The 26,351-nt window shown below is 47.7% G+C and overlaps 1 protein-coding gene across 2 annotated transcripts in view; it reads right to left on the bottom strand.

The window, feature by feature from the left end:
• Positions 1 to 25,434, bottom strand: part of FAM105A (family with sequence similarity 105 member A) — a 36,374-nt gene extending 10,940 nt beyond the window's left edge. Inside the window, exon 1 of one of the 2 annotated variants that reach the window (XM_013984696.2) lies at positions 25,392 to 25,434. In XM_013984696.2, the coding sequence (XP_013840150.1) occupies positions 25,392 to 25,419 (28 nt within the window). In that variant the 5' untranslated portion in view covers positions 25,420 to 25,434. Of the gene's footprint in view, positions 1 to 19,649; positions 19,866 to 25,391 lie in introns of those variants that run through there. The other variant, XM_003133840.4, reaches the window with a different exon arrangement.

Here is a 26,351-nt window from a genome sequence, read left to right as displayed (position 1 = left end):
CAGGACATCCATGGACAGAGGCAGGGGTGCTGCTTACCAGGGACACTGGGACTCCTGACGTGACAAGAAGAAATTCGCAGGCCCAGAGAGCTCAAAGTGCACACTTGCAATATTTTACTATGCTCAGCAGAGTCCTAATTATGTTTGAGCATGTAAAATGCTGAAGTACAAATGAGGAAGAGAACTTTTGAATAGTGGCCAAACCTCCTGGGGTTCATTGTGAAACAGTCCCCTCCCTGGTGCATGGTTTAGTGAAATTCCAACGATTCACTGTAGTAAAGGCCTCATCAATTCAGAATCTACAACTTTAGTATTTTTGATCATAGGGACATTTGCCATGATTATCTCGATAACGTTGATATACAGTCTCAATAAATATATATATATATATATACACACACTTTTAATAAAGAATTTACCAGCAAAGAAAGTTAATAGCAGATGAAAATATGCATATTCAGAATTACTTAAAAGTACACTTTCAAAAGCAGGTGTTTATCTGTTTAGAATAATTGATTAGCTGTTAATTATATATTTACTCCTACCTATTTAGTAAAAATTTTCTAATGAATTGTTTCAAAATGTAAGCTATAATACCTTTGCATTTTTTTTTTTTGTCTTTTTGCTATTTCTTTGGGCCGCTCCCGTGGCACATGGAGGTTCCCAGGCCAGGGGTCGAATTGGAGCTGTAGCCACCGGCCTACGCCAGGGCCACAGCAACGCAGGATCCGAGCCGCGTCTGCGACCTACACCACAGCTCACAGCAACGCCGGATCCTTAACCCACTGAGCAAGGGCAGGGATCGAACCCGCAACCTCATGGTTTCTAGTTGGATTCATCAACCACTGAGCCACGACGGGAACTCCTGAATTTTTTATTTATTTATTTATTTTAGGCATGTGGAAGTTTCCAGACCAGGGATCGAATCCTAGCCTCAGCTGCAACCCAAGCCACTGCAGAGACAATGCCGGATCCTTAACTGCTGCACCAGAGCGGGAACTACTACATCTATAATTTAGACTTTTATTTAAAAGACTACATTGTTCTTTTTAAAGAATGTGTAATATTTCAGGATAAAGACAGGCCATCATATGTGCCCATCATCATTGCCTTGTTAAAGCGTTAGGATTATTTTCCATTTTGTACTCTTACAAACATTGCTGAGACAAACATTCTCCTCCAACAGTCCTTGTGGACTCATGGTATCTTTTAGGATAATTTTGAGAAGAGGAAACTCTGGGTCAAAGGGTGTGTACATTTCCAGATGTTGCCAGAGTGTCTTCCAAAACAATCAACACCCCCCCCACCCCGCCGCCGCCGCCACCACGTGCGAGAGCCTGTATTTCCCTAAACCCCAGGGCAAGCTATGATCTCTCACTGCAGAAACAAGGCCACATTTCCTCTTCTATGAGGAGCTTCGTAGAGCAGCTGCCTCCTTCCCACAGGGTCGCCCTGGATTCTGTGTGGACTTGGAGGGCTGGCTGCTGTCCCCTCCAAGGGGCACTGCTCTCATTTGTCACAGACCCAACCAATGTGCTGCATTCTTATAAGATACTGCCCAGCCCTTCAGGGCATTTGATTCGAGACCCTGTGGGGCCTCCTTCTGAGCATGGGGTCTCTCAGCAGCTGCCCGGGGCCGCCATGGGGACCCGCGACAGATTAAGGTGTTCTCACACCTACACACACATATACATGCACGCTCACACACGTGAGCGCACGCACACACGCACGCATGCACGCATACACACACTTCCCTAGCCTACTGCCCTCATCCTAAAAATTAACCCCACCTCCAACCCAAGAAAGGATCGGAAAAAAAATGTGTAAGGGCTCAACAACCTCTTCCTATGCAAATGAGGATACAAACTTAAACTCCTCGAATTCCTTCCATACACTCGCCCACAGGTTATCTGTCAAGTAACCCAAGCCAGGAAGGGCCAGCGTGCATGTGGTGGGGCCGGTGTGGGTACCAGGGAGCCAGCTGCAAGCATGACTTAGGAGGTCACACACTAACGGGGTGCAGCCCATCGATGACCCGAAGTGTTCATATAATTCAGGGTGAAAACGTCATCAGGAGAGGGGCTCTAAGTCAAAGGGGAGGAAACACAACGTTTTAGTTGGAAAAAGTACAACTTTTAATTAAAATAATTAAAAGAGCTACCATCTGAGCTTTTGGTACCTGCAGAGTGTTTTACAGGGAGTGTCTACTTTGTTCCTGCAAACAGCTTGGAGGGCCTGGTACAGAGCGGGTAGCCCAGCTCCCCAGGCTGTTCCTCCTTCCTTCACCAAGGGAGGAACAGCAGCACGAGCGTCTGGTGCACAGGGAGCGCTCAGGGACCGAGTGACGTGGGGCACTGCATGCTGCCTCTGGGAGCTGCTGTGATAGTTGCAGCAGATGTTGGGAAAGTGCTGAGCTCACCGAGAGCCACGTATAAGTTCACACGCTCCCTGTGATTTTATCACCTGAGGAAACTGTGAGGGAGAGGAAGATTAAATAAGCCTAGGAGCTAGGATGCGAACATAGGGACACGGTGATGCAGAAGCTGCTTGCCGGTCCCGCCTCTGGATGACGGAGTGGATGGAATCTCAGATCCGCTCTGCCACAGCAAGTGGAATCAGACTATTTCAAGAGAGAGTTAAAAAGCATTTCTCCTGTCATGTGTCAATAACGGAATTACAACTCCAAGCAACACAGAGAAAAACACCATAAATGGGGCACCACAAAACACTGTCATGATCATAGCTTTGATGATCTGACTCAGATCTCACTTCCCCTCAGGCAGCTGAGAGGGGGTCAAATCTCCCATGTCAAACTCTTCATGGGCACCCCTTTTGGCCAAGGAGAAGTCGGCAACCTCTGCCCCACTTCCCCTGCCCTGCCCAGCGCACCCTGCCTTGCAGGGAGCTGGCCCTGGGGGTGTCCACTGGACCAACAGGAAAGGAGGGACAATTCCACCACCAGGGAGTCAGCCTATCAACACAGTAAACAGAGGAGTGAGAACAAGGGCCAGAAACAAGAGGAGCGGGGGTGGGGGGTGGGTAGCCATGAAGAGGCAGAAAACAAACATTGCCAGGAATTACGGACTTGCTCCTCTTTAGTGCTCATTGCGATCTAAAATGAGGAGTTCCCCTATGGCACAGTGGGTTAGGGATCCAGCATTGCCACAGGCTGTGGTGTAGGTTGCAGCTGAGGCTTGCATCCTGTCCCTGGCCTGGGAACTTCCATATGCTGCTAGTGCAGCCAAAAAAGGAAAAAAAAAAAAACTATAAAGGAAAAGTCTTTTTCAAATGCCATATGGTATCACTTATACGTGGAATCTAAAGTATGGCACACACCAACATCAAATGCTATCATATATGTGGAATCTGAAAAAAGGACGCAATGAACTTTGTAGAACAGATACTGACTCACAAACTTTGAAACTTTATGGTTTCCAAAGGAGACAGTTTCGGGGGTGGGGGATACACTGGGGGTGTGGGATGGAAAGACTATAAAACTGGATTGTGATGACCACTGTACAACTATAAAGGTAATAAATTCATTGAGTAATTTAAAAGAAGATTACAAAAATAAAATATGGCACAAATGAACCTACCTATAAAACAGAAACAGACTCATAGACTTGGAGAACAGACTTGTGGTTGCCAAGGGGGAAGGGAAGGGGGAGGAATAGACGGGGAGTTTGGGGGTAGTAAATGCAAACTATTACACATACAATGGATAAGCAATGAGGTCATACTGTACAGCACAGGGAACTATATCCAGTCTCTTGGGATGGACCATACTAGCAGATAATGTAATAAAAGGAGTGTGTGTGTGTGTGTGTATGTACATATATATATATATATAGCAGAAATTGGCACAACATTGTAAATCAACTATACTTTAATAAAAATGTTTTTAAATGAAGTATCTTTTTAATACGTTTTAATACCTTTAATACGCTTGGGTGGTGGCCGAAAGGAGACGCTATATAAGGCCCTGGGCATTTTATGACACTGGAAAGTGGATTGACTGGGGCTCATTCATCAGCATTAAACCTGCTGCGAGAGCCCAGCGCCTACCATCAGAGGTAAGATGTCCTTGGGTAATTGCACCATGACCTCCTGAAGCCAGCAAAGGGCCATCTGAAACTCACATCTCACCTGTCCTCACCCAAACTACACCTGGCAGATGAGACCACTGAGAAGAACTGAAAAAAAAAAAAAAAAAGCCCCTGTTGGTTTTTTTTGGTGGTAAAATATCATGCAGAATTTTTTTCCGTTCTCTAAAGTGTAGAAAAACTGAAATAATTCAAACATTCAAACAGGAAACCAAAGACAAAGCAAACCTGAAAACAACACTTAAAAGACACTGAGGAGCCGGAAACAGCGTGAGTACACTGACAGTGCCCCCGCCCCAGCCTCAGGCTCGCTGCTCTCAGTGGCTGAGACTCCACCCCCTGCCTTGCTCCCCGCGCCACCGCTGCCCGCGGTCCCCCCACCCTGTTTACTCCTGGGGTGGCAGCAGCATGGAGCCCTTTGACCCTACACGTGGAGCCCCTCTCCCCACCCACTGACTTGCTCCTGAAGCAGATCAAGGGCTACCCAGCAGCCTTGAGGGGTGCAAACCAGGCCTGAGCAAAAAAAAGAAGGAAAAGGCAATTTAATATCAATGTTTGAGACAGCAGAGGGGGGGACAACATATCATATGGCAAAATCACTGTTAAGGTGAAAAACACTAAATTTAATAAATATAACAGGGAGTTCCTGTGGTGGCGCAGTGGTTAACGAATCCGACTAGGAACCATGAGGTTGCGGGTTCGGTCCCTGCCCTTGCTCAGTGGGTTAACGATCCGGCGTTGCCATGAGCTGTGGTGTAGGTCGCAGACGCGGCTCGGATCCCGCGTTGCTGTGGCTCTGGTGTAGGCCGGTGGCTACAGCTCCGATTCGACCCCTAGCCTGGGAACCTCCATATGCCGCGGGAGCGGCCCAAGAAATAGCAACAACAACAACAAAAAAAGAGAAAAAAATATAACAGAGACTCTATCGGCTTCAACACCATATCACGGTTAATTAGCAGGAGATGGAAGAAAGAATGGCCAGGAGAGCCTGATGGACCAGGAAGCAAAAAAAGTGGGGGTGGGGAAGGTGGCCACCCCAGGACAGCCGTGCACCCCCTCGGTGGCAGGAGCAGTGGATGGATGGGGGCGCTGGGCTGGTGGGCAGTGAAGACGCAGGCTCTGGCCCCTGGGAGCTCGCGGTCTGGTGGCGCAATGCCCTCCAGCCAGGAAAGGCTACTAGTCAGCTTGTCCAGGCCTCCAGGGTAGCACACCCTGGGGTCGGGTCTGGCCAGGACACTGAATAACATGAGGCTCTATAATAAGCTGGATGCCCAGGGATCACCCACATCTCGGAGGTGAGTTCTGAGAAATTCAGAGGCTCAAGAATAAAGCAAAATATGGCACATTCATCCAAGCAGATAAAACTAAGCAATATGCCAGCAGAATGATCAACATACCGAACAAATCCTGTTATGTCAGCAAGGTTTCCGAATAATCTGGAGTGCTGGGAGACTACTAGAAATTATTATTATTTTTTTTTTTTGGTCTTGCCCATGGCATGTGGAAGTTCCAGGTTCCAGGGCCTGAACCTGAGTGACAGCAGCAACCCAAGCTGCTACAACACTGGATCCTTAACCCACTCCTCCACAAGGGAACTCCTAGAGATTTTTTTAGAAGTCAGCACAGCAGAGTAAGAAACTGGGTTTAAATGGTCTCAGATCTTGCAAAACCATAGGTCAGTTGGTTGTTTTTGTCTCAGTTATGGGGGAAACATTCAAAACAAATATCCTCATAATAAATCTCTGAGACAGTGAAGTCAAGAGAATTTCTAGGCTTTTGTATTTCAGGTATTAATTCTGCTCAATTAAGTCTTCCCCTTAGTAAAGTTCTATAACCAACAACAAGATCAGTATCACTGAGGAAGAAGAGAACCACCAGCGTGAAAGCCTTTTATCTTGAAAGTCAGGACCAGTGAGGCCCACAACAGTAGTCCTGTCCTGCAACCAACCTAACAAGGCCACCCGCACAATGACACCAAGTCGGGTGTGCTCACCCAAGGCTCCTGCCAACCAAGATTCAGCAAAACGCAGCAGGAATGCCAAACACTAGAGCACTGTACCTGTGTTTGTAACAACATCAAAACTCAGAGTTTTTCCATGACTGGGCACACCTTCAGGTGTGTTAAATGCTGCCCATGGCTTTAATTTTCTAATCCTGTGGAGGGGGTTTAAAACCCATCCAACTACAAAAACACAAAGGCTGCAGGTGGAATAGGCTTCTCTCAGAGATCAGGTTAGAATTCCTGCTCTGGGAATCCCAGAGCTCCAGGTCACCTCATCCAGCCAGGCAGGCCACCTAACCCTGGCCTGCTGGGGACAGCAGGTGGGCAGAACAAGCCTGGGACCCTGTCTTTATCCTGCCATTTTCTAGCTGCAGAACCTCAGACAAATCATTTGGCCTTAAAGATCCCCCAAAGTCTCCCCAACAATAGAGACCCATAGGGGTGACACACAAAAACGAAACACAGGCTGAGTGTGCTCATAATCACACAGGCACTTGCACATGTAATTTCACAGGCACTTGCACATGTAATTGCATAGGCACTTGTACACATAATTGCACAGACACTTGCACACGTGATCACAGAGGCACTATGCACACGTAATCACACAGGCGCTATGCACATGCAAGCTCTGGCCTGGGCCCTGGCTACCATCTCCCTCCATCTGGTCATGGCCAGTGTCTACACCTCTCCCTCCCGTGGGAGTCCACTTCTTTTTCTTTTTTTTCTAAAAGTAATTTTATTTTTTTTTATTACTCAAATGAATTTATCACATCTGTAGTTGTATAATGATCATAACAATCTGATTTCACAGGATTTCCATCCCACAGCCCAAGCACATCCCCCCACCCCCAAACTGTCTCCTCCGGAGACCATAAGTTTTTCCATGTCTGTGAGTCAGCATCTCTTCTGCAGAGAAGTTCAGTCTGTCCTTTTTTCAGATTCCACATGTCAGTGAACGCATTTGATGTTGGTGTCTCATTGTATGGCTGACTTACTTAGCATGATAATTTCTAGGTCCATCCATGTTGCTACAAATGCTGGTATTTCGTTCATTTTAATGGCTGAGTAATATTCCATTGTGTATATGTACCACATCTTCTTGATCCACTCCTCTGTCGATGGACATTTAGGTTGTTTCCAGGTCTTGGCTGTTGAAAATAGTGCTGCAATGAACATTGGAGTACGTGTGTCTTTGCGAGTCATGGTTCTCTTTGGATAGATGCCCAGGAGTGGGACTGCTGGCTCAAATGGTAGTTCTATTTTGAGTTTTCTGAGGCATCTCCATCCTGTTTTCCACAGTGGTTGCACCAATTTACAATCCCACCAACAGTGTACTAGGGTTCCTTTTTCTCCCCACCCTCTCCAGCACTTATTGTTTGTAGACGTTTTGATGATGGCCATTCCGGCTGATGTACGGTGGTACCTCAGAGTGGTTTTGATTTGCATCTCCCTAATGATGAGTGATGTTGAACATCTTTTCCTGTGTTTCTTGGCCATCTGTATGTCTTCTTTGGAGAACTGTCTGTTTAGATCTTCTGCCCATTTTTTGATGGGGTTGTTTTTTTGGTATGGAGCTATAGGAGGTGTTTATAAATTTTGGAGATGAATCCCTTGTCAGTTGAATCACTTGCAGAGATTTTCTCCCATTCTGTGGGTTGTCCTTTTGTTTTGTTTAGGGTTTCCTTTGCTTTGCAGAAACTTTTCAGTTTGATTAGGTCCCATTTGTTTATTTTTGTTTTTACTGTCAATACTCTAAGAGGTGGATCTGAGAAGATGTTGCTGTCATTTATGTCAGAGAGTATTTGGCCTATGTTTTCCTCTAAGAGTTTTGGATAGTGTCTGGTCTTATATCTAGGTCTCTAATCCATGTGGAGTTTGTTTTTGTGTCTGGTGTTAGGGAGTGTTCTAATTTCATTCTTTTCCATGTGGCTGTCCAGTTTTCCCAGCACCACTTACTGAACAAGCTGTCCTTTCTCCATTGTATATTCTTGCCTCCTTTGTCATAGATGAGTTGGCTGTAGGTGTGTGGGTTTAATTCTGGGCTTTCTATCCTGTTCTACTGATCTATATTTCTGTCTTTGTGCCAGTGCCATATGGTTTTGATTATTGTTGCTTTGTAGTATAGTCTGAAGTCCAGGCGCCTGATTCCTCCAGCTCCACATTTCTTTTTCTAGAGTGTTTCTGTATTAGTCAAATCTGTCATTATCCATAACTATAGATGAAGCTGCTCCTGCGGGCCAGGCACTGTGTCAAGGGCTGATGCTATAGTGAACTCGAAAGCCTGGACTCCCCTGTGTAATTCACTCATGACACACCGCCTTTGTGTATTCAGAGCACAACCAAGGTGATGCTCCAGAGGACAGGGGTGGGGGGATAATGTGATGCCCTGACCTGGACCAGAGTTGGGGGAGGCCTCCCCACAGATGTAACAGCCAGAGCGTGGGTGGGAAAGGGAGGGGAGGCCAGCCAAGCTCAGCCATCAGGGTCCTGAGATCCCCTTAGAGATGCTGATGTTTAACTGAAGAGCAAGGAAAGCCCCTGATGAGGTTTTTTTGCTTTCTCGGTTTTGTTTTGTTTTGTTTTGTTTTTTCGCTTTTTAGGTCCACAGCATGTGGAAGTTCCCAGGCTAGGGGTTGAATCGGAGCTACAGCTGCCAGCCCACACCACAGCCACAGCAATGCGGGATCCGAGCTGCATCCATGACCACAGTTCACAGCAATGCCAGAACCTTAACCTACCGAGTGAGGCCAGGAATTGAACCTGTGTCTTCACAGGTATTAGTCAGGTTCACTACCTCTGAGCCATGACAGGCACTCCCCCCAGCGAGTTTTAGGTAAGAGGCTGGTGTGACAGATCTGTCACCACCACCTGAATCGCTGCTGCTTGGGGTCACAAGGAACATGTCTGATTCCTCTTCCACTTCACAGCCTTTCAGATCTTTTATAGACTCACAGAATGCTTTGGGCCAAAGAGGCTGGAATCCTATCTGTTCTCCGGGCCTGGGTCACACCAGCCACTCAGCAGAATGAATGCCTCCCCACTCCCCGTCCCCCTAGTCCCCTGTGCACACTGTCCACACTGCAGGTCAGTTCCAGTTCCATGTATGTACAACAGTGTCCTCTCCTGGCTGGAAAGCACCTCTGAGGTGACAGCAGAACCTTAATTCACTGTGGACCTGGTGACCTGATGAGCTGTCACACACAGGCTTCACCTCTGAAGCCCAGAGAAAGCAAACAGAAGTGTGAACTTGAACCCAACTGTTCTGACTCAAGGTCAGTGCCCTTTGAACTAACTACACGACTGCCTTCCCTGAGTAGTTCTCTTCCAAGAATTCAGAACAATTCACAGTCCTTCCCACTGTGCCTTTTTCTCTTCTAAACCAGACCCCCTCCCCTTCTCTCCACCAGGCCCACTTGACCTTCTTTGGGGGTGGGGGGTGTCTTCATCATCCTGGTCATTTGTCATGACACTGCCCACTTAAGGTGAGACCTCAGGTTAGAACACAGGGCCCCAAGCATGACCACCAGGAGAGAATCCAACAACAAGGCCACTTCATTCTCCATCGAGAGTCAGCGGTTTTCTGAACAGTCAGAGAATAAGTCAGAGATTTTAGGCATCACCAGCCTTCTGGTCTCTGCCACCATCGCTCAGATCTGCCCTGACAGAGTGGAAGCAGCCATCAGTACGTACACTGCAGGGCACTGTTCCCAGAAACTGCTGTGTCCCACTGTCCTTTTTTATGGACACTGAAATTTGAATTTCCCACGTTTCACATGTCAGGCAATGATCTTCTTTAGATTTTTCTCCAACCATTAAAAACCATTCATAGGTCAGAGACCATATAAAAATTAAGGAGATCTGGTCCATGGGCCCTGGTTAGCCAGACACCGTCTAGATGATACATTCAACTTGGCACAGCCTGTGACTGTTTCAGTGATCAGCTGCCATCGACCCAAAGCCCTTCAGACCTGATGCTGGAATACGTCTCCCCATCTGCTGAAGGGGGAGAGAGGGACGAGTGCTTTCACCCCACCGGCCTCAAACTTCCAGGTGGAAGAGCCTTCCGGGAGATGGGGTCTGGCCTCCACCCACGACTCTCCCCTTATTTCTTCCAGAGGGAGGGAGCCTCACGTGCTGGCATCTGTTCAGTGCAGCCCCTCCTCTCCTCTACAACCTGTCTGCTGGCCAAGGTGCCCCTGGGGCTGCTGTCTTGGTAGGAGGGGGCGGGGGGAGGGGCTGACCTTGAGGGAGAGGGGCCTGACCTTGTTTCGGGGGAGGGCGGTGCAGTACTCCCAGGAGTCCATCAGGGCACACAACTAAGACACAAGGATGTGATCACTGAGCTGGCGTTTAAAAGATCCCTGACTCTTGAGTCCACTTGTCAGTTAGTTCAGAACCTGGAAAGGGACGCAAGGGGTTATCCGGATCCTGTGTGCAAGCTCTGAGCTTTGTAGGCCCGGCAGCCCACACGCATCCCTGCTCAATGTCACACGGCTGGACTTGGCTCGCAGCTTCGCTCCGCCATGCTTCTGTGGTGCATGGGCCCCCTCTCCACTCTCAGGCCTGTAAAGATGAAGCCTGTCCCCCACATCCCAACCCAACACAAATCATCTGTGAACACGTGACCGAGAGAGACGGAAAGGGATGGCTCGGTGATTTTCCCATTAATCAGAATCGTTTGGCCTCCATCACTCATGGCTACTAATCCTTCTAATTGGCTTCCCTTCCCCAATGCCATTTGCCATTCTGAAGCCAGTGGTGTGTTTTTTCTTTGTTTTTTTCACATTCAATGGATATGTCAACTCCTTCCTGGCTTCTCACAGAAGGACCCACACATCCTGGCAGCCATGGGGGTGAGGTGGAAGGGGCCGCTAGACAAGAGCGAGCGGTCAGGGGGGCCTCGCCTACGGCACCACCCCAGCCAGAGGCCTCAGAGAGCCGGTTCTCCCGTCACCAGGAACCAGCCTCACCTGGTCACACCCAACCATCCTGCCACCAGCTGAGAAGTGGGAACCGGCCCACCGCTGATGGGGCCGCAGAGAAGCCTCCCCGCCCTCCTCGCCGGGTCCCTGCCTCGCTCTCCTTCTGTGGGCCATTCAGGTGGTCCCTCAGATCTGCCCTCCTAAAAAGAAACCTGTGGCCTCCAAACAAACTCATCAGGAGCTCCCTGGTGGCCCAGCAGGTTAAGGATCTGGTATTGTCACTGCTGTGGCGCGGGTTTGATTGTGTTCCACAAGATCACCCGTGGCTGGTGCGCAGCCTGAAACCGGAGAGGCGCTGCTGTGGGGCAGCCAAACCCTGCTGCCCTGGCTCCACCTGTGGGGCTTCCAACTTACTGCGCTGGGGCCCAGGTGCCTGTCTTTTCTCAGGTTCCCAGGTAATCCCAGCGTATCACCGATGCTGAGAAGCACCGCTCTGGAGTCTGGGCTTCCCCATCCCTGGCTGTTTCCGCTGGCTCCCATAGTGTCACGGGCCAACGCATTTCCAAAATGACCCTTTGGAGAAATCCCACCAGAGGAAGAAAAGTCTCACGAATCATGTGCTCCAACTACAACTAAGTGCCACCTGTTCTGTGACTCGTTCCCTTTGGCCAAGGCGAGGAGCTACCTTGACACGTCCATGGCTGGAAGCTAAGCCTCCCTAAAAAGGAACTGTGCTGAAATGAATAATACAGGAGCCCAAGTATTCCTGTGACCTCCTGGGAGGGTGACCAAGTCATCCTGCCTGCCCGGGATGCTCCCAGTTTTAACTCTAAACAGTCCTCGTCCATGGACATCCTATGTTTCACACAAACTGGGGTGTGTGGTCACCCAGCCTCCAGGGCTCCACAGGACCTGACTCTGATTCTTCCCTATTCTCTCACCTCTTCCTCTTGCTCCAAGATGACTGGCCACCCTCGGTTCCTCCATCAACGCTCACCGTCACCTCCCCATCTGCTTCAGCCGTGATCTTCCCCTGCCTGGAACACCCTTCCTCACCCTCCAGCTCTCAGCTCAAACGTCACTTCCTGGGGCAAAGCTTCTCCCGCCCAATCCCAGGCCCCGGGCTTGACCAAACCCCTGCTACCCTCTCTCACAGCACAGCGTGTCCTTTCCCCCACAGCACTCATCACAGTTTATACAACTAACTGTGTTTGTGTTTGATTAGGGTCTGCCTCCCTACGTAGGGAAATGTCTTAGGGACCTGAGATGCCATCTGTTTTCTCCCTGCTTTCGGTGCTTCGGCACATAGCAGTTAGTAAATACTTGTTGAATTAATAAAAAATGAGTCAGTGTAGTCAGAATCCAGTCCTTATGTCTCCACAACAGAGACTGCAAGCTAATCTCAGGATCTGTTCTTTCTTCTTCCATAAAAATGGGATCCTGACTTTCGGCTGGATACAAAGCTACTCTGAACAAAGGCTATGTTCCACCCTGCCTATGTGCTGAGTATAGCTGTGTGAGTGAACTCTGGCTAAGATGCTATGTGTGCAATTTTCAAAAGGCTGTTGAGAGGGGTGTGTACTCCATGCCCTTCCTCCTCCCTACTAGTTGGAATGTAGGTGTGATGACCGACGTTCAGCAGCCACTTTGAATCAGGAAGGAGCTGTGGGCATGAAAGCCAGGCACGGTAGAAACAAAGCGGAAGGAGCCTGGGCTTCTAGCCCCAGGGAGCCACCTCTGAGCTTTGACATGAGAGCAATAAACTTGACTCACTTATTTGGGTTGTTGTGTTATTCCACTGTATCTAATCCCAGCTAAGAACCTCCACCTTGCTGATCCCTTCTGACTTGGAACATGCAGGTGAGAAACAGTGAGCTGCCAGTGTGTTATCCCTTCCCTTAATTACACTCATGTAAATATAACGCAGGAAGTGAAGCCATAAAGCGTTACCTAGTGGGGGTAGCTTCAAGGTCATGGAATGGGCAGGTCGAGACTATAATACGCAGAGGCCAGGCCATTAACCACCATGTTCCTTCCCCCTCCAAAGGCCTCTTTAGACTAAGGTGTTTCAGAGTCACGCTGGCAAACAGTCACATTGAGGCACAAGGCACAGAATTTAAAGTAATTGTGAAACAACTGAAATTAAACTCGATTCCAAACATTACTCAAAACTTGCACCATAGTAAAGATGCCCTGAGCGCGTACAGAAGACACATGAGACCTTGACAAATGCCAGCAAATACTCCAGTCCTGAGATGTGTGTGCTTCGGGCTGCAGGTCTATTATACCGACTGACCTGAGAGCAGAGCTTTAATAAAGAGCCTTTCCCACAGGGGCTTCCAGGGAGGTGACCAGTTTCTAAAAGACAGTAAGATATAAAGAAGGAAGGTTGAGGAGCCTCGGGGTGGGAGGAGAATTATACCTTCACACATTACAGGCTCCAGACTTTGAAGACATCCATCAGTGAGGTGTATATGGGAGAAGAGGCTGGAATAGCAGAGCACGAAGAACAGACGGTACAAGATAGGTCTACAAGCAGTGGCTGTACCAGTCCCCTGTGATAACAGTCAGCGGAGTATCCCAAACAGACTTTGTAAATATTTAAGCAACAAAATGAAGGGACAGACCACGGATAAAACTGACCTAATAAAATCTCAGTTCAAGTGATTTTTCTCTCTACATCAGATTTCAGGGGAAGGAATCACGGCACCTGAGTCGTGTGCTCCTTCAGGTGCAAAACTGAGGGACCCAACATTTATGTTAATAATTCCACTGGCTACATTTGCATTTCAAGGTGAACGGCCAGCCTGAGCTATGCACTGAACTCCAAGTTCCTTGGTTAAATACCAAGTAAACTGACTAGGGCTGCTCTGGTCCACTGATAGGAGTGCCACCGCACCCCTCCCGGCTGGCCTTCTCCCCCACTTTCCCTGTCCCATCAGAGGCTCTGCTTCCTCCGAAGCATTTCCTCCTGTCTGTCAGGCAAGATGGAAGACACAGGGCACTCAGTTTTCCTGTCACTTTAGAGATCTCACAGCAAAGGTAAGACACATACACCCACGAGGAGCCAGGTGTTACTCTAGGGCCACAGAGGAAGGTTCTCTCTCTCTACCAGGAAGGAGTTCAGCTTGGCCTCTCATCACATGGGAGACGGATGCTTTGGGGAACCCTCTCTGTCCCCGCTCAGAGGACAGACCCACGCCCCCCACCCCAGCCCCCAGGGAACTGGCTTCTCCCCCAGCCTGGAGGGAGCAGGCACAGTTTTTGTGAAAAAAGTTTTTGTGTTTGATTTACAATGAGTAAGATTTACACAAAGGGGTGAGGAGGTCCTAGGGTCCTGGCCCCCCACCCCCATCTGGGTAGCGCCTCCAGGACAGCCCGACTGGCCCATGCTGCCTATTCCCACCCCTCACCCCTCCCACCCCTGTCTGCTGGGTCCCTTCTGAAAGCCAGGGCCTCGGTGTCTGATGGCTACCTTGACTTTTGGGTTGGGGCCCCAAGGCCCTGCTGGGCCAGGAAGGCATCTTGCAGGCCCGCGGATACTGGGGCCCCACCCAAGAGGCCAAACTCAGGTCTGGGAAGTGATGCTGGTGAGCGGGAAGGCGGCTGCAGTGGGAAGAGCACGCTCTCGGGAAACTGACTTCCAATTACACCACCACTCCCGCTGCCAGAAAGCGAACCCTAATTACTATTCACTAAAAATCAGTAACAGGGCAAGCACAGAAAGAGTGAGTAAGGGCTTTTAAATGACCGACTATGTATCTATCATCTCACAATTTTGCTTTGGTTCAAAGTCAGAGTCACACGGGTACTATTAAATTCTTAATTCAGAGATAATTCCTGGGCAGGGCATTTTATGTGCTATGGTTTCTGGGATTTCTGTTTATGGCCTGGGAATCCCAGCAACAGTCCTAACAGACCACAGTCCTTAGTCTCCTAGAAATGAACACAAACATTTTATTAGCCTCTTACTTTAAACATTATGGCACCTGTCTATTCTGGCTCAATTAAATGAAAAAGTAGAAAAGCAAGAATATGACGAGAACAAAAGGTCACTGGAAAAATAATGGCATAAACAGAGACTTTTCCCTGCTGATTTATTGTAAAGTGACATTCACATGTTCTTCCATTAAATTAATTACAAATCAATGAATGTGTAAACAGCCTCCGTTTTGAGAACAGGTTTTCCCAGGTAACTGAACATTTACCGGAGGATTTGAGTGGACAGGAGAGAAAGGTCAAATACATTAGTCCATTATCTCCTCCACCAGGTACCTAGAGCCTTAACAGCCAGGTATAAAGAACCACATCTGCAGGAAGTTTTAGCTCAATAACAATGACTTTTTCCTAATCTCTCTTCTCCTTACGCCTGACCTGTGAGTTACCTTGAGCAACAGCAATGGTATGAAAATGATAACCCAACTTTACCTCCGAACAGCTCACAGGTGATGAGGTAACTTTGGAAAGGAGAGTGCTCCCAGGTGGAAGCCTGAACTGTTTCAGGAGACAGAAGTGGGCGGATGGTTAGGAATCTGTTGTGGGTGGAGCTGCTAGGCCAGGGTTTGAATCCTGGCCACCACTTACTGGCTGGAAACTCTGAGCAAATTCCATGACCATTCCGAGCGTCACAGGGTGGTGGCTGTAAAGATTACATAGGCCTACCTGTGGGCAGTGTCTACTCGACCAGCATCGCTACAAAGAGAACTCACATACCCACTGTCACTGTGGCAGGGACAGAACTGGGTGCTGCAGGCCCACAGGCCAGCACCCACCCATGCCAGGGAGCCAGGTAAAAGGTCATGTTCAAACTTAGTAATTGGTGTCAATCATGAATTTCTATTTTATTTTATAATGATGTTTATTTCTTCCATTATAGCTGGTTTACAGTGTTCTGTCAATTCTCCCCTGTACAGCAAGGTGACCCAGTCACACATACATGTCTACATTCTTTTTTCTCACGTTCTCATGACTAGATATAGTTCCCAGTGCTACACAGCAGGATCTCATTGCTTCTCCATTCCAAAGGCAATAGTCTGAAGCTATGAACCCCAAATTCCCAGTCCATCCCACTCCCTCCGCCTCCCCCTTGGCAACCACAGTCGTGAATTTCTACTTAGCTAAAACCCCTGGTCCCCAAATTTACCTTTTATTTGGTATTTGATCCATCGCACGGAAATGTAAGAGTAGAAGCATCAAAGTGGAGCAGACAGGCTGGCAAAAAAATATCAACTGTGGACCATTTGGTTTTAAGCATTCTGTTGTGGGCATGTGTTTTTAATTGCCGTGTTTGTTGTCTTTTTCCCAAGCCCTCCATCCATTTTTTAAAGAAGGAAAATGTTTTTCTTTAAGGTCACGACCGGCACACAAAGAAAGCACTGCAGCCGCTCTCGCCCCTCCCCCTCGGCAATACTGTCCCAGCCCCGAGTGCTTAGCTCGCCAGAGCAAAGGGCTAGAAGGCTCCGGCTCTGGAATAAACTCACAAGCCTCCGTCCCCTCGGCAGTCCGTGCGGAGGAGGGAGCGTGTGCCCGCAGTCCCCAACACCCCACCTCGCTGGCCCGCCACCTGGTCACTAGCTGTTCTGATTTGCCCGCTCTCCCGTGAAAGCACAGACTCACTCACCAGGTAACCTCGCCTGAGGGTGGTACCTGTGATTACCCAAGGGAACAGGCCAAAGACTGCACAGGGCGGGTCTGAAACATCTGCTTCGTACATAAAGTAAGTCACCCCTGAATAGCCTGGAACAGTGGACTCCATGATACTGAAGCAGACACACTTTAATGAACAGAAAAGTCTAGGTGGGCAGTGGGGGGATCTTGTACAAGTTTGTACGTAACTCGGTTTCATAACATGGGAATAAAAACAATGACCTTTGAGTACAAGGTCATGAAAATCCTAAGAAGAGCAGCTAACCTCTGAGTGCTTAGTATTGGCCATGCATGGTTCTAAGCCCCTTTACATGTAATAAAGACACGAGCAGCACTGGAAGATATTAGCCATTATCATTATTGCTAACTTTCTGTTTAGCATTGGGCTCTTTTCCCCAAACAAAATCTTACCCAGAGCAGCAATTAAAACAAGAAAAAAAAAAAAAAAAAAAAAAAAGGCAGAGCTGCTCCATATGCAGCTAGAGTCCGGGGAACGGGCTGTTGGGCCCCACAACCCACATTGGGCATTCCTGTCCCCTGAGCCAACCCCTAGGAACCACACGGAGTCCTAAGGCTCCCGAGTACATGGTTGAAAACTCCTTTATCCCCTCCCATATCTACTAAACAAATGGCAAGGAACCAGTGTTCCTAAGAAACCGCAGCAGCACCTGAACCAATAGGAAGAGGTAAGGACCCTGTGGGTGGCCAGGGACAAGGAAGCCATGAGGAGGGAGTGTCACACAGCCCCTCTTCAAACACCAGCCTGCTGGTGGGGTGCTAGGACCCATCTCCTCTGCTTCCTCCCATCTTCTCCCACAAATGACCTTTGGTGCCTCTTCTCAGTTTAGCATTCCCAGGCTGGGGTCTAATCAGAGATACAGTTGCTGGCCTACACCACAGCCACAGCAACACCAGATCCAAGTCACGCCTGTGACCTACAGCACAGCTCACAGCAAAACCACATCCTTAACCCACTGAACAAGGCCAGGGACTGAATCTGAATCCTCATGGATACTAGTCAAATTCCTTACCGCTGAGCCACGAGGGAAACTCCTAGCATTCTGTTTCTGATAATGCCTTCCCTGTAAGAGGTTTAGTTCACAATTCTCAATATCCAAATACTTAAAAGGAAGTAAAAAACGGCTACCAAAAAAAAATCCTTTCCATCCCTATTTGTTCTGTGGGTTTTCTTCTGCTGCTGTCCTTTTGTCTTGCACTGTCAAATGTCAGTTGTTATTTGCTTTATCTCCAATGTGCATCTTGGTCTCTCTCTTTTGCATCTTGGTTAAAAGACTTAAGGGTAAGGTAAAAAACCTGTCCCCATCCTAGCTTTGGCAACTGATTTTCAAACTTTTTTTTTTCCAGACATGACCAGCAAAGAAAGGGAACTATGTTCCTGAACCCATGGAGGTTATGTTTTGGAGAAAAAAGTTTTACATAACCTGATCCTTGAATTACATTCTTCTCCAGCCACATACCAACTGCAGTCCCCATAGGCTGGAGCTGAGGAAAGAATTCGCTCCCCTAGTACAGTGCTGGCACACCTTGAACTTGGTGCACTGGAAGGGAAAATTCCTGGCGACTGCATTAAGCTCAGAGTAGACACCTTTCTGCCTCCCAAACCAGCTTTTTCCAGCTCTGCCCCTACCTCCACTTCCAGCTTTGCTTTCTCTGCCAAAATAAGGCAGGGAGAAGGGAAGAAAATCACATAATAAAAAGTTCTGATGAATACGCCCACAGGAAATATTTGGCTAATTCTATAACAATCCAAGGTGCAGAAAGGTTGAAAAAAGGAGTTCATTCCCCCAACTTTTGAGAGTGGGAGGTTTGTCAACCACAGAATTCTAGACTGGGAGAGGCCTTATGGATCAGCTAGCCCAACGCCCTCATTTATGAACTTGGATGAGGAAGTCCACAGTGGTTGTGGCTTCTGGGCACACAGTACTGGGCAGAATGATGTCTGAAACTCATGTCCTGACTGCTTGCCTGGTGCTGTTTTCCACCACACCCCAGAGTTTGCTGTGTGAATCAAAAGCTCGTGCTGGGACCAAGAACCCTAATTAATAAGCATTCCTGGCAACCTTCCATTAACGCTGCAGCACCTGGAGCCCCAACTCTGTAAACAGGCATGCTCCCCCAAATCGCCAGTGGCCTCTCACCCCTGGGGCGGCTGCCAGGGAAATCCACAAACGAGCAAGTGCTCCAAATTGAGCAGCAGCTACAGTCACCTCCCTCAGACCGGGGACTGAAAGGATGGGAAGGAAAATACCGTCCCTTGGCTTGTCTGGTGAGGGCCCAGGTACCGACGCAGAGGTTGGAGACGCCGCGCCCCCGGTGGTGCGCCCCAGACAGCGGCGACCTGTAACATACTGCGCTGCTGCTGCTTCTGTCCCTGATGGTATTTTTGTTTCAAAAGCCTGCGTTTTCTCTGTTGCTCATCGAATCTCGACTGCTGCGAACGTGTGGGCCACATCCTCTGCCGCAAAGCGCGAAACCCGTCAACTTCCCTCGGATAACAATCGAGTTCTCGAGGGGACATGGAGAAGGGGACACCGCCGCTCGTCGAGACCAGGGCCCGACGCCAACCGGTGCCTTGCCCCCCTACCTCGTCGCACCGCGCCCCCGCCAGCCCGCAGGACGGGCCTTTTCTTTCCAGGAACCTGCTAGCTTTGCCTCCGCGGGTGGCTCGCTGCCTGGACCCGAACAGCTCTGCTTCTCCAGGGCGCAGTTCCTTACTGAGATGGGACCCCCGCCCCGGACAGCCGCCCAAACCCCGCAGGCGGTGTGCAGATGCAGCCCGTCCCTCCCCGCCCGGGTCAGAGACGCGCCCGGCTCCTGGGGTGCCCCTGCCCTCCTACCCCTCGAACGGCGGGACGCGCACCCCCAAACTAGGGCTGCTCCAACAGCCGGCGAAGAGCACCTTCTGGGCTTCCAGCGGCCCCCCGCCCAGCCTCCAGCCCGCTCGGAGCCCACCTGTGGCGGGGGCGCGAGGCCGCTCCCGATCCCGCTCGTGCGCGGCACTCCTCCGTGCCGCCATGCCTGCAGCGTGCCGCAGACAGGCGCGGAACCTCGGCTGCTGGGTTTAGCAGACGCGGCGGCCGCCCGCGGGCCGCCCGGCTCGCTTCCCGGCTGCGGGAGGGCGCGGGAGGGATGGGGCGGGACCGCGGTTTGTGCTCCCGCCCCGGGCGCGCGGGGTCTGACTGACGCGCCGATCCGCCAATGGGAGGCCGCGGCGGAGTTGGGCGGTGCCCTCTGGGCGGTGCCTTCGCGCAGTCTTTGTAGCCAACACCGTCTGCGCTTAGACTCTGGGTACTGCGCGGGGGCGCGGGGAAACTGCGGTTGGGGTGCCAGAGCTGCCACCTGGACAACATCCTGGGAATTCAACCTGGACAGATCCCGCGACCTCCCGGGCACTTTGCATGGAAGGCCCATTGAGTGAGGAAGAAGGAAAGAAACCTGGTGGGTGGGATGCTGTGGAAGAGGACACATATATAAATTCATATATCACATACCGGTACCTTTGTCCTCTTGTGGCTAAATTACAGGATTCCCTTCCCTGTCCCACACATTAAAACGCTAGCCGGTCACGGCTATGGGAGGGCGAGATTGGAATCCGGCCATTGGCCCGGGGCCTGTTCCATCAGATTGGGCGTATTTTCTGGTCTTTAGTTTCCCCTGGGTCAGAGGAACGGGGTTAGGCTTATAAAGAACTCAGTTTACTTTAGGACCAGTTATTGACAAAATTAATCACCTGATAAAATGATTTATCAAAAGGAAAAAATAAGGGAGTAAACAGAAAAATAAACAGTCTAACAAAAAAAAGGCACACACAACAAGGTTCTTTTACCCCTGATTTTGTAGTCAGATGCCCCCCCCCTTAAGAAGAAAAAGGAGAAAATTAAAATCCTGGTGAACATATCCTCTATCTCCAATATACACAATTTTAGATACAAACAGACTAGCACGTGACAGGTTTGGGGACCTTTTGAAAAATTCCGTCACTCAAGAAAGATGTGGAAAGCACCCTGGAATTTTAGGTGGCTCCAGTACACTCAGGACAAGTAATCATTTTCCCCTTTTCTGAGTCTCAGAGCAAATGAGAGGATCGCAGTTCTCTGGAGCTCCAGGAAAACTCTGAATCAGAGCCACAGCAATTAATGTAATCCTGAGCATTTATAGACAGCTGACATCAGGCCAGGCATTTGGTAATTCTTTTGTGTATTGTTTTATGTATTATTTTACCTAATCCTCACACTGGCCCGCGAGGTGGGTACTTCGTTATCTCCAGTTTACAGATGAGGACACTAAGGCTTAGTGTAGAGTGGGAACCTAGATCTGCTCTTTCAACCACGCCACCATTCTATAAGCCATGATGAACAGTAGATAATAAAAATGCTGCCAAACTCTGCCGCATGTTTAGAAAGAAGGAAAAAAAATCCCTGGTACCTAAATCAGGTTTTAACATAGAAGGGTGGTTTTCTACAGCCATAAGCCATGACTTGTGTATTTAAAGCCATGTCACTCATACAAAATAAATGACTTAAAATTGTTGTGTGTAATTAAACCTAAACAAGGTTATGAGCTTAATAAGTACAGATTGTCTTGAAGAAGCTGAAAATACCAGGACTAATTTCTTGTTGCATAATAAAATAAAATTTGCTTAAGGCTTTTAACCACAAAACAAATGAGCCAGTAACTTTTCCCTCCTCCCACAATATAAAATTTATGAACACAGCTATTTGGATTCAGCCTAAAATCCTTTCAATAAATTTGCAATTAAGTTTCCATGTTTGCTGTAATGTTCATTGCTATTCTGTAAACTGAGTGGGAGGCCTCATAGTGTGGTACTTACACACCTAGACCTTGGAGCCAGACTGCCTGGGCTGGGTTTGTATTAGCCACATGGTCTTGCTCAATTATTTAAACTTTCTGTGCCTCAGTTTCTTCATGGGGCTGTTATGGGAGTGAAGTGATTAGAAATGTCCAAAACCCCTGGATTTAATGCTTGGCACATAATAAACACTACATAAATATCAGGAAAATAGAGAACATGAGATCATGCATAAGCATTCTGATTGGTTTTCTGGTCTACCCAAGTGTGCTCTTTTTCTTTTTACAAGGTTACTGATCTTTTAAAAAATATCTAGACTATGAGCTTTTTGATGGCAAGAATTCGGATCTACAATCTTTAGTGTGTAGCTCAAAGCTTCAACATTTTTTTTGTATGTAAACTGTGACAAATTGCCTTTAATAACATCCATTCTTTTCTTCTTCTTCTTCCTCTTCTTCCTCTTCTTCTTCCTCTTCTGCCTCTTCTTTCTCCTCTTCTTCTTCCTCTTCCTCGTCTTCTTCTTCTTCTCTTTTTATGGCTGCACCTACCACACATGGAACTTCCTGGGCCAGGGATTGAATCTGAGCCACAGCTGTGCCAAGGCTGAGGTAATGCTGGATCCTTCAACCCACTGCCCCAGGCTTGCCTCCAAATAGACCTGAGCCACTGCAATTGGATTCTTAACCCACTGTGCCATGATGGGATCTCCTCATGCCCATTCTCACTTCTACGCTATATCACATCTTGAATGCGTAGACTTTAAAAAATACTAGCTGTTGCTGTACTAGAATAACAACTCTATTGTAGAGCCCAGTATATTAAATTCATATATCATAGACCTGTTATGTAGAGCTTGAATATTTTTGAATGGGTAAATTGAGAATGTGATATGAGGCCTTACTCTCATAAAGGTCGCACTCGGCAAAGACCTCTGTAGCATTTTCTCAGCTGAAATTTTGACACAAATTATTGTGCTCACCAAACACTGACCTTAAAACAACTGAAAACGAAGTCAATGTTTAGCATTGTGCCTAGAAGGACATCACTTGATCATGATGCTGGAGGGTTTGGCATGAGTGGCCAGGGGCCACAGCTACTCCGGTTCGTCACACGGATGATCCTGATGTGGCTCAAATCAAAAAAGAGAGAGAAACCCAGCAAATACTTTCTTAGAATTTTTGTTTTCATAAAGTTTTCTTGACCATTTGAACTCTGCAAATGGAATGTGAACTCCAGAACCATTGAAGACATTGCAAAATATATTTTCCACTGCTGGGCCAAACCTTTCGTATTACTCAAGGGTCACTCATTCATATTCAGGTTAGCTTGGAGCTAGGACAAGTTGACCTTTGTTCTGAGAACAGTGGAAACTGGTTACATCTTTGGGCAATAATTGCAAACTTTATTTCTATGGAGAGTTTGCTTGGTTGACTGACCTCCAGTTAAATATCCTCTAACTGGGAGGATGCAAAGGGAGTTGTTGTGATTCCTGCACCAAAAACTGTGCCTGGCACTGGAATGTACTTATTCAACATTCACTGAATGAGAACGCATCCTTATCCAAATTCATTGTCTTTTTTGGGGGGGTGGCAAAATATACATAACATAAAATTTACCATTTAAATTATTTTTAAGTATAGAGTTGAGTGGCATTAAGTACATTCACATTGTTGTGCAAATATCATCGACCATCCATCTCCAGGACTAGTTTCATCTTTCCAAATTGGACTCTGTACCTATTAGATTATAACTCCCCTCACTCCCAGCCCCAAGCAGTCATTATTCTACTTTCTGAATATGACTATTCTAGCTACCTCAAGGAAGTGAAATCATACAGTGTTTGTTCTTGTGTGACTGGCTTATTTTACTTAGTATAATAATGTCTTTAAGATGAATTGCTCAGAGTTCCCGTCATGGCGCAATGGAAACAAATCCAACTGGGAATGGGTTCGAGGTTGCGGGTTCGGGTTCGATCCCTGGCCTCGCTCAGTGGGTTAAGGATCCAGTGTTACCATGGGCTGTGGTGTGTGGGTCACAAACGCGGCTCGGATCTGACATTGCTGTGGCTGTGGCGTAGGCCGGCAGCTGTAGCTCTGATTGGACCCCTAGCCTGGGAAACTCCACATGCTGTGGGTGCAGCCCTAGAAAAAGACAAAAAGACAAAAAAAAAAAAAAAAAAAAAAAGGTGAATTGCTCTTGTAACACATGTCAGAATGCCCTTCCTTTCCATTGAAGGTATGTATCACATTTTGTTTCTCCAGTCAGCCATCAATGGACACTTAGGTTGTTTCCACCCTTTAGCTATTGTAAATAATGCTGCTATGAACATAAAGTGTACACATAACTAGTCTCTGCTTTCAATTCTCTTGAATAGAAACCCAGAAGTGGGATTTCTGGATCCCCCACTTGAGATATGTACTATTATTATTCCCAATATACAGACAAAGAAACTGAGGCATTAGGCCATTAGCTAGTAAAGGGCAGCTGGGGATTTGAACCCTGGTTCTGGGGCCATATCGAAAGTATCTCCTAAACAAAACAAAACAAAATCGCATCCCAGGAATTCAATGATTACCCAAAACCCACATGTGTCCTTTTTCCTATGTGAGGAGAATAATGGACCACCCTCAAACAGGCTGCTCCAGGGCATGGCTGAGTTACATACACCCTGCCCACCATCACAGCATGAGGCTGAGCAAATCTGTGCTGCCAAGACCCAAGCTGGAGTTGCACAACCAAAGCTGAGAAACCCAGAGGGTCAAGGCAGGAAGAAGGAAGCCCAAACCAGCAGAGAAACCAGGAGAGTTCTCGAGAGAGGGGCTGATGTGGCAGGAGCAGAGGCGGGGCCTAAAGACACTGAAAGCTCTCCAGAGGGTATTGGCAGAAGCTTCTGTGACTCTGATACTGAGGCCTTAAGCTGTCCCTGCTGGGACCTCCTGCTACAGTTTAAACCTCATTTCTTTTTTTTTTTTTTTCCCCTCAGTGCTATTTTACTTTATTTTAATTTTTTTTTGTTATTTCCCCAATACATTTTTTTTTTTTTTACTGTACAGCATGGTGACCCAGTTACACATACATTTATACATTCTTTTTTCTCCCATTATCATGCTCCATCATAAATAACTAGACATAGTTCTCAGGGCTACACAGCAGGATCTCATTGCTAATCCATTCCAAAAGCAATAGTTTGCATCCATTAATCCCAAGCTCCCAATCCATCCCACTCCCTCCCCCTCCCCCTAGGCAACCACAAGTCTATTCTCCAAGTCCATGATTTTCTTTTCTCTGGAAAGTTTCATTTGTGCTGTATATAAGATTCCAGATATAAGAGATATTATGTGGTATTTGTCTTTCTCCTTCTGACTTACTTCACTTAGTATGAGTTCCATCCATCTTACTGCAAATGGCATTATTTTGTTCTTTTTTATGGCTGAGTAGTATTCCGTTGTTAAACCTCATTTCTTAGTCTAGGGTTTTGTTTACTGTCGAAATATCAATAAGCTAAGTTATAACACTATCCTATCACTCATTTTCACCTTAGTGTCAACAAGCCTTGGCTCCTACTAAGAGGAGATGTTGGCACAGAGAATGCTAAGAGAGCCTAAGAGCTGGCAAGAGGGATAAAGGAGGTCAGCTGAGAGCCATAAATAGAACTGAAAGATGCAGGGGTGGTGCGTGTGGAGAACTTCATGAGTTCGTGTTGGTCCAGACCAGAACTTAGTGTTTCCTTTTAAAAAAAATTTTTTTTTTTTTTAGCAAATTAGATGCCTTCACTCTTTCCTAAATTCCTGACATCTGTCCTGCCTGTAGTTTGCACAGACTATGGTTGCTCACTGTCTCTGGCCTTTGACCTTGGTGTTTGCACTACCTGGGTGTGCTCTCACCTGGCTGACTCCAGTGGTCCTTCTGCATTCTGCTCAAGGCTGCTGGCCTTTGGGAAGCAATGCTGGGCCACCGTGATGAGTAAGCAACCCAGATCCACTGCCCTCTCGTGTATTCCCATTGCAGCTGGTATACTGAGAGCGACTTGCCCAAATCCTTGTCTCTCCACACTTGACCATGAGCTTCTGAGTCCAGGGACAAGATTTCAGTCTCCCCTGGGTCTCCTGCTCAATGGCGAGTGAACTCTGAATGCGCTTTTGCAGAATATAGAATTAGAAATCACGCCTCTCTCAAGAGTTTACCATCCACGTGCCTCATCGCTGGGTTCACCAGCTGCAAATAGATTCCTTCCTTCTCTTTGTCTACAAATGCTCAGATGTCAACAAATTTGTCTCCTGACAGATGGTGCTTCCTCTTTCATGCCTGGTAAGCTCTTTAAGATGACAGGGACAGGAGGAGCCTCGTCACATGAAACATACAAACGAAAAAAAATATTATTTTGTTGTGTAATTCAACAGTTAAGGGAAAAATACATGACAAGGTGTCATCTCTAAAACTTTTAGATGTGCTGCTGGACTTGCAGCTCTGATTAACCAGCAAAGCATATTTATTATGTTTAGATAAAGAGGAACAAACAAGCAGCCAGCTTTGTGGCTTTGTCCACCCCCACGCCACCCTCATTTTTAGAAGCAACTCCTAAAGAAAACCAGATTGCTCTGTTTCTCTGACTCATTTATTTTTTGGGCTGCCCGGACAGGCCCATTCTGCTAGTTGACTGCTTTTCTAGCCTGACATTTTGCTTCAGGGTTGACATTTAAAAGAGAGCAGCTGGAAGAGCGTGACTCTTGGAACCATCTAAATCTGGCTCCTCACCATCAGTTACTTGAAAGATAATGGGAACTCACTTATCCTTTGGGGGGGGGTCAATTTCTTTACTGTAAAATGAATAGAATGTACTGGTT

The sequence above is a fragment of the Sus scrofa genome, chromosome 16 (genome assembly GCF_000003025.6).
Source record: "Sus scrofa isolate TJ Tabasco breed Duroc chromosome 16, Sscrofa11.1, whole genome shotgun sequence".
In the NCBI taxonomy this organism is placed as follows: domain Eukaryota; kingdom Metazoa; phylum Chordata; class Mammalia; order Artiodactyla; family Suidae; genus Sus; species Sus scrofa.
Note: the sequence above shows the minus strand (reverse complement) of the source record. Positions and strands in the feature narration are given on the sequence as shown.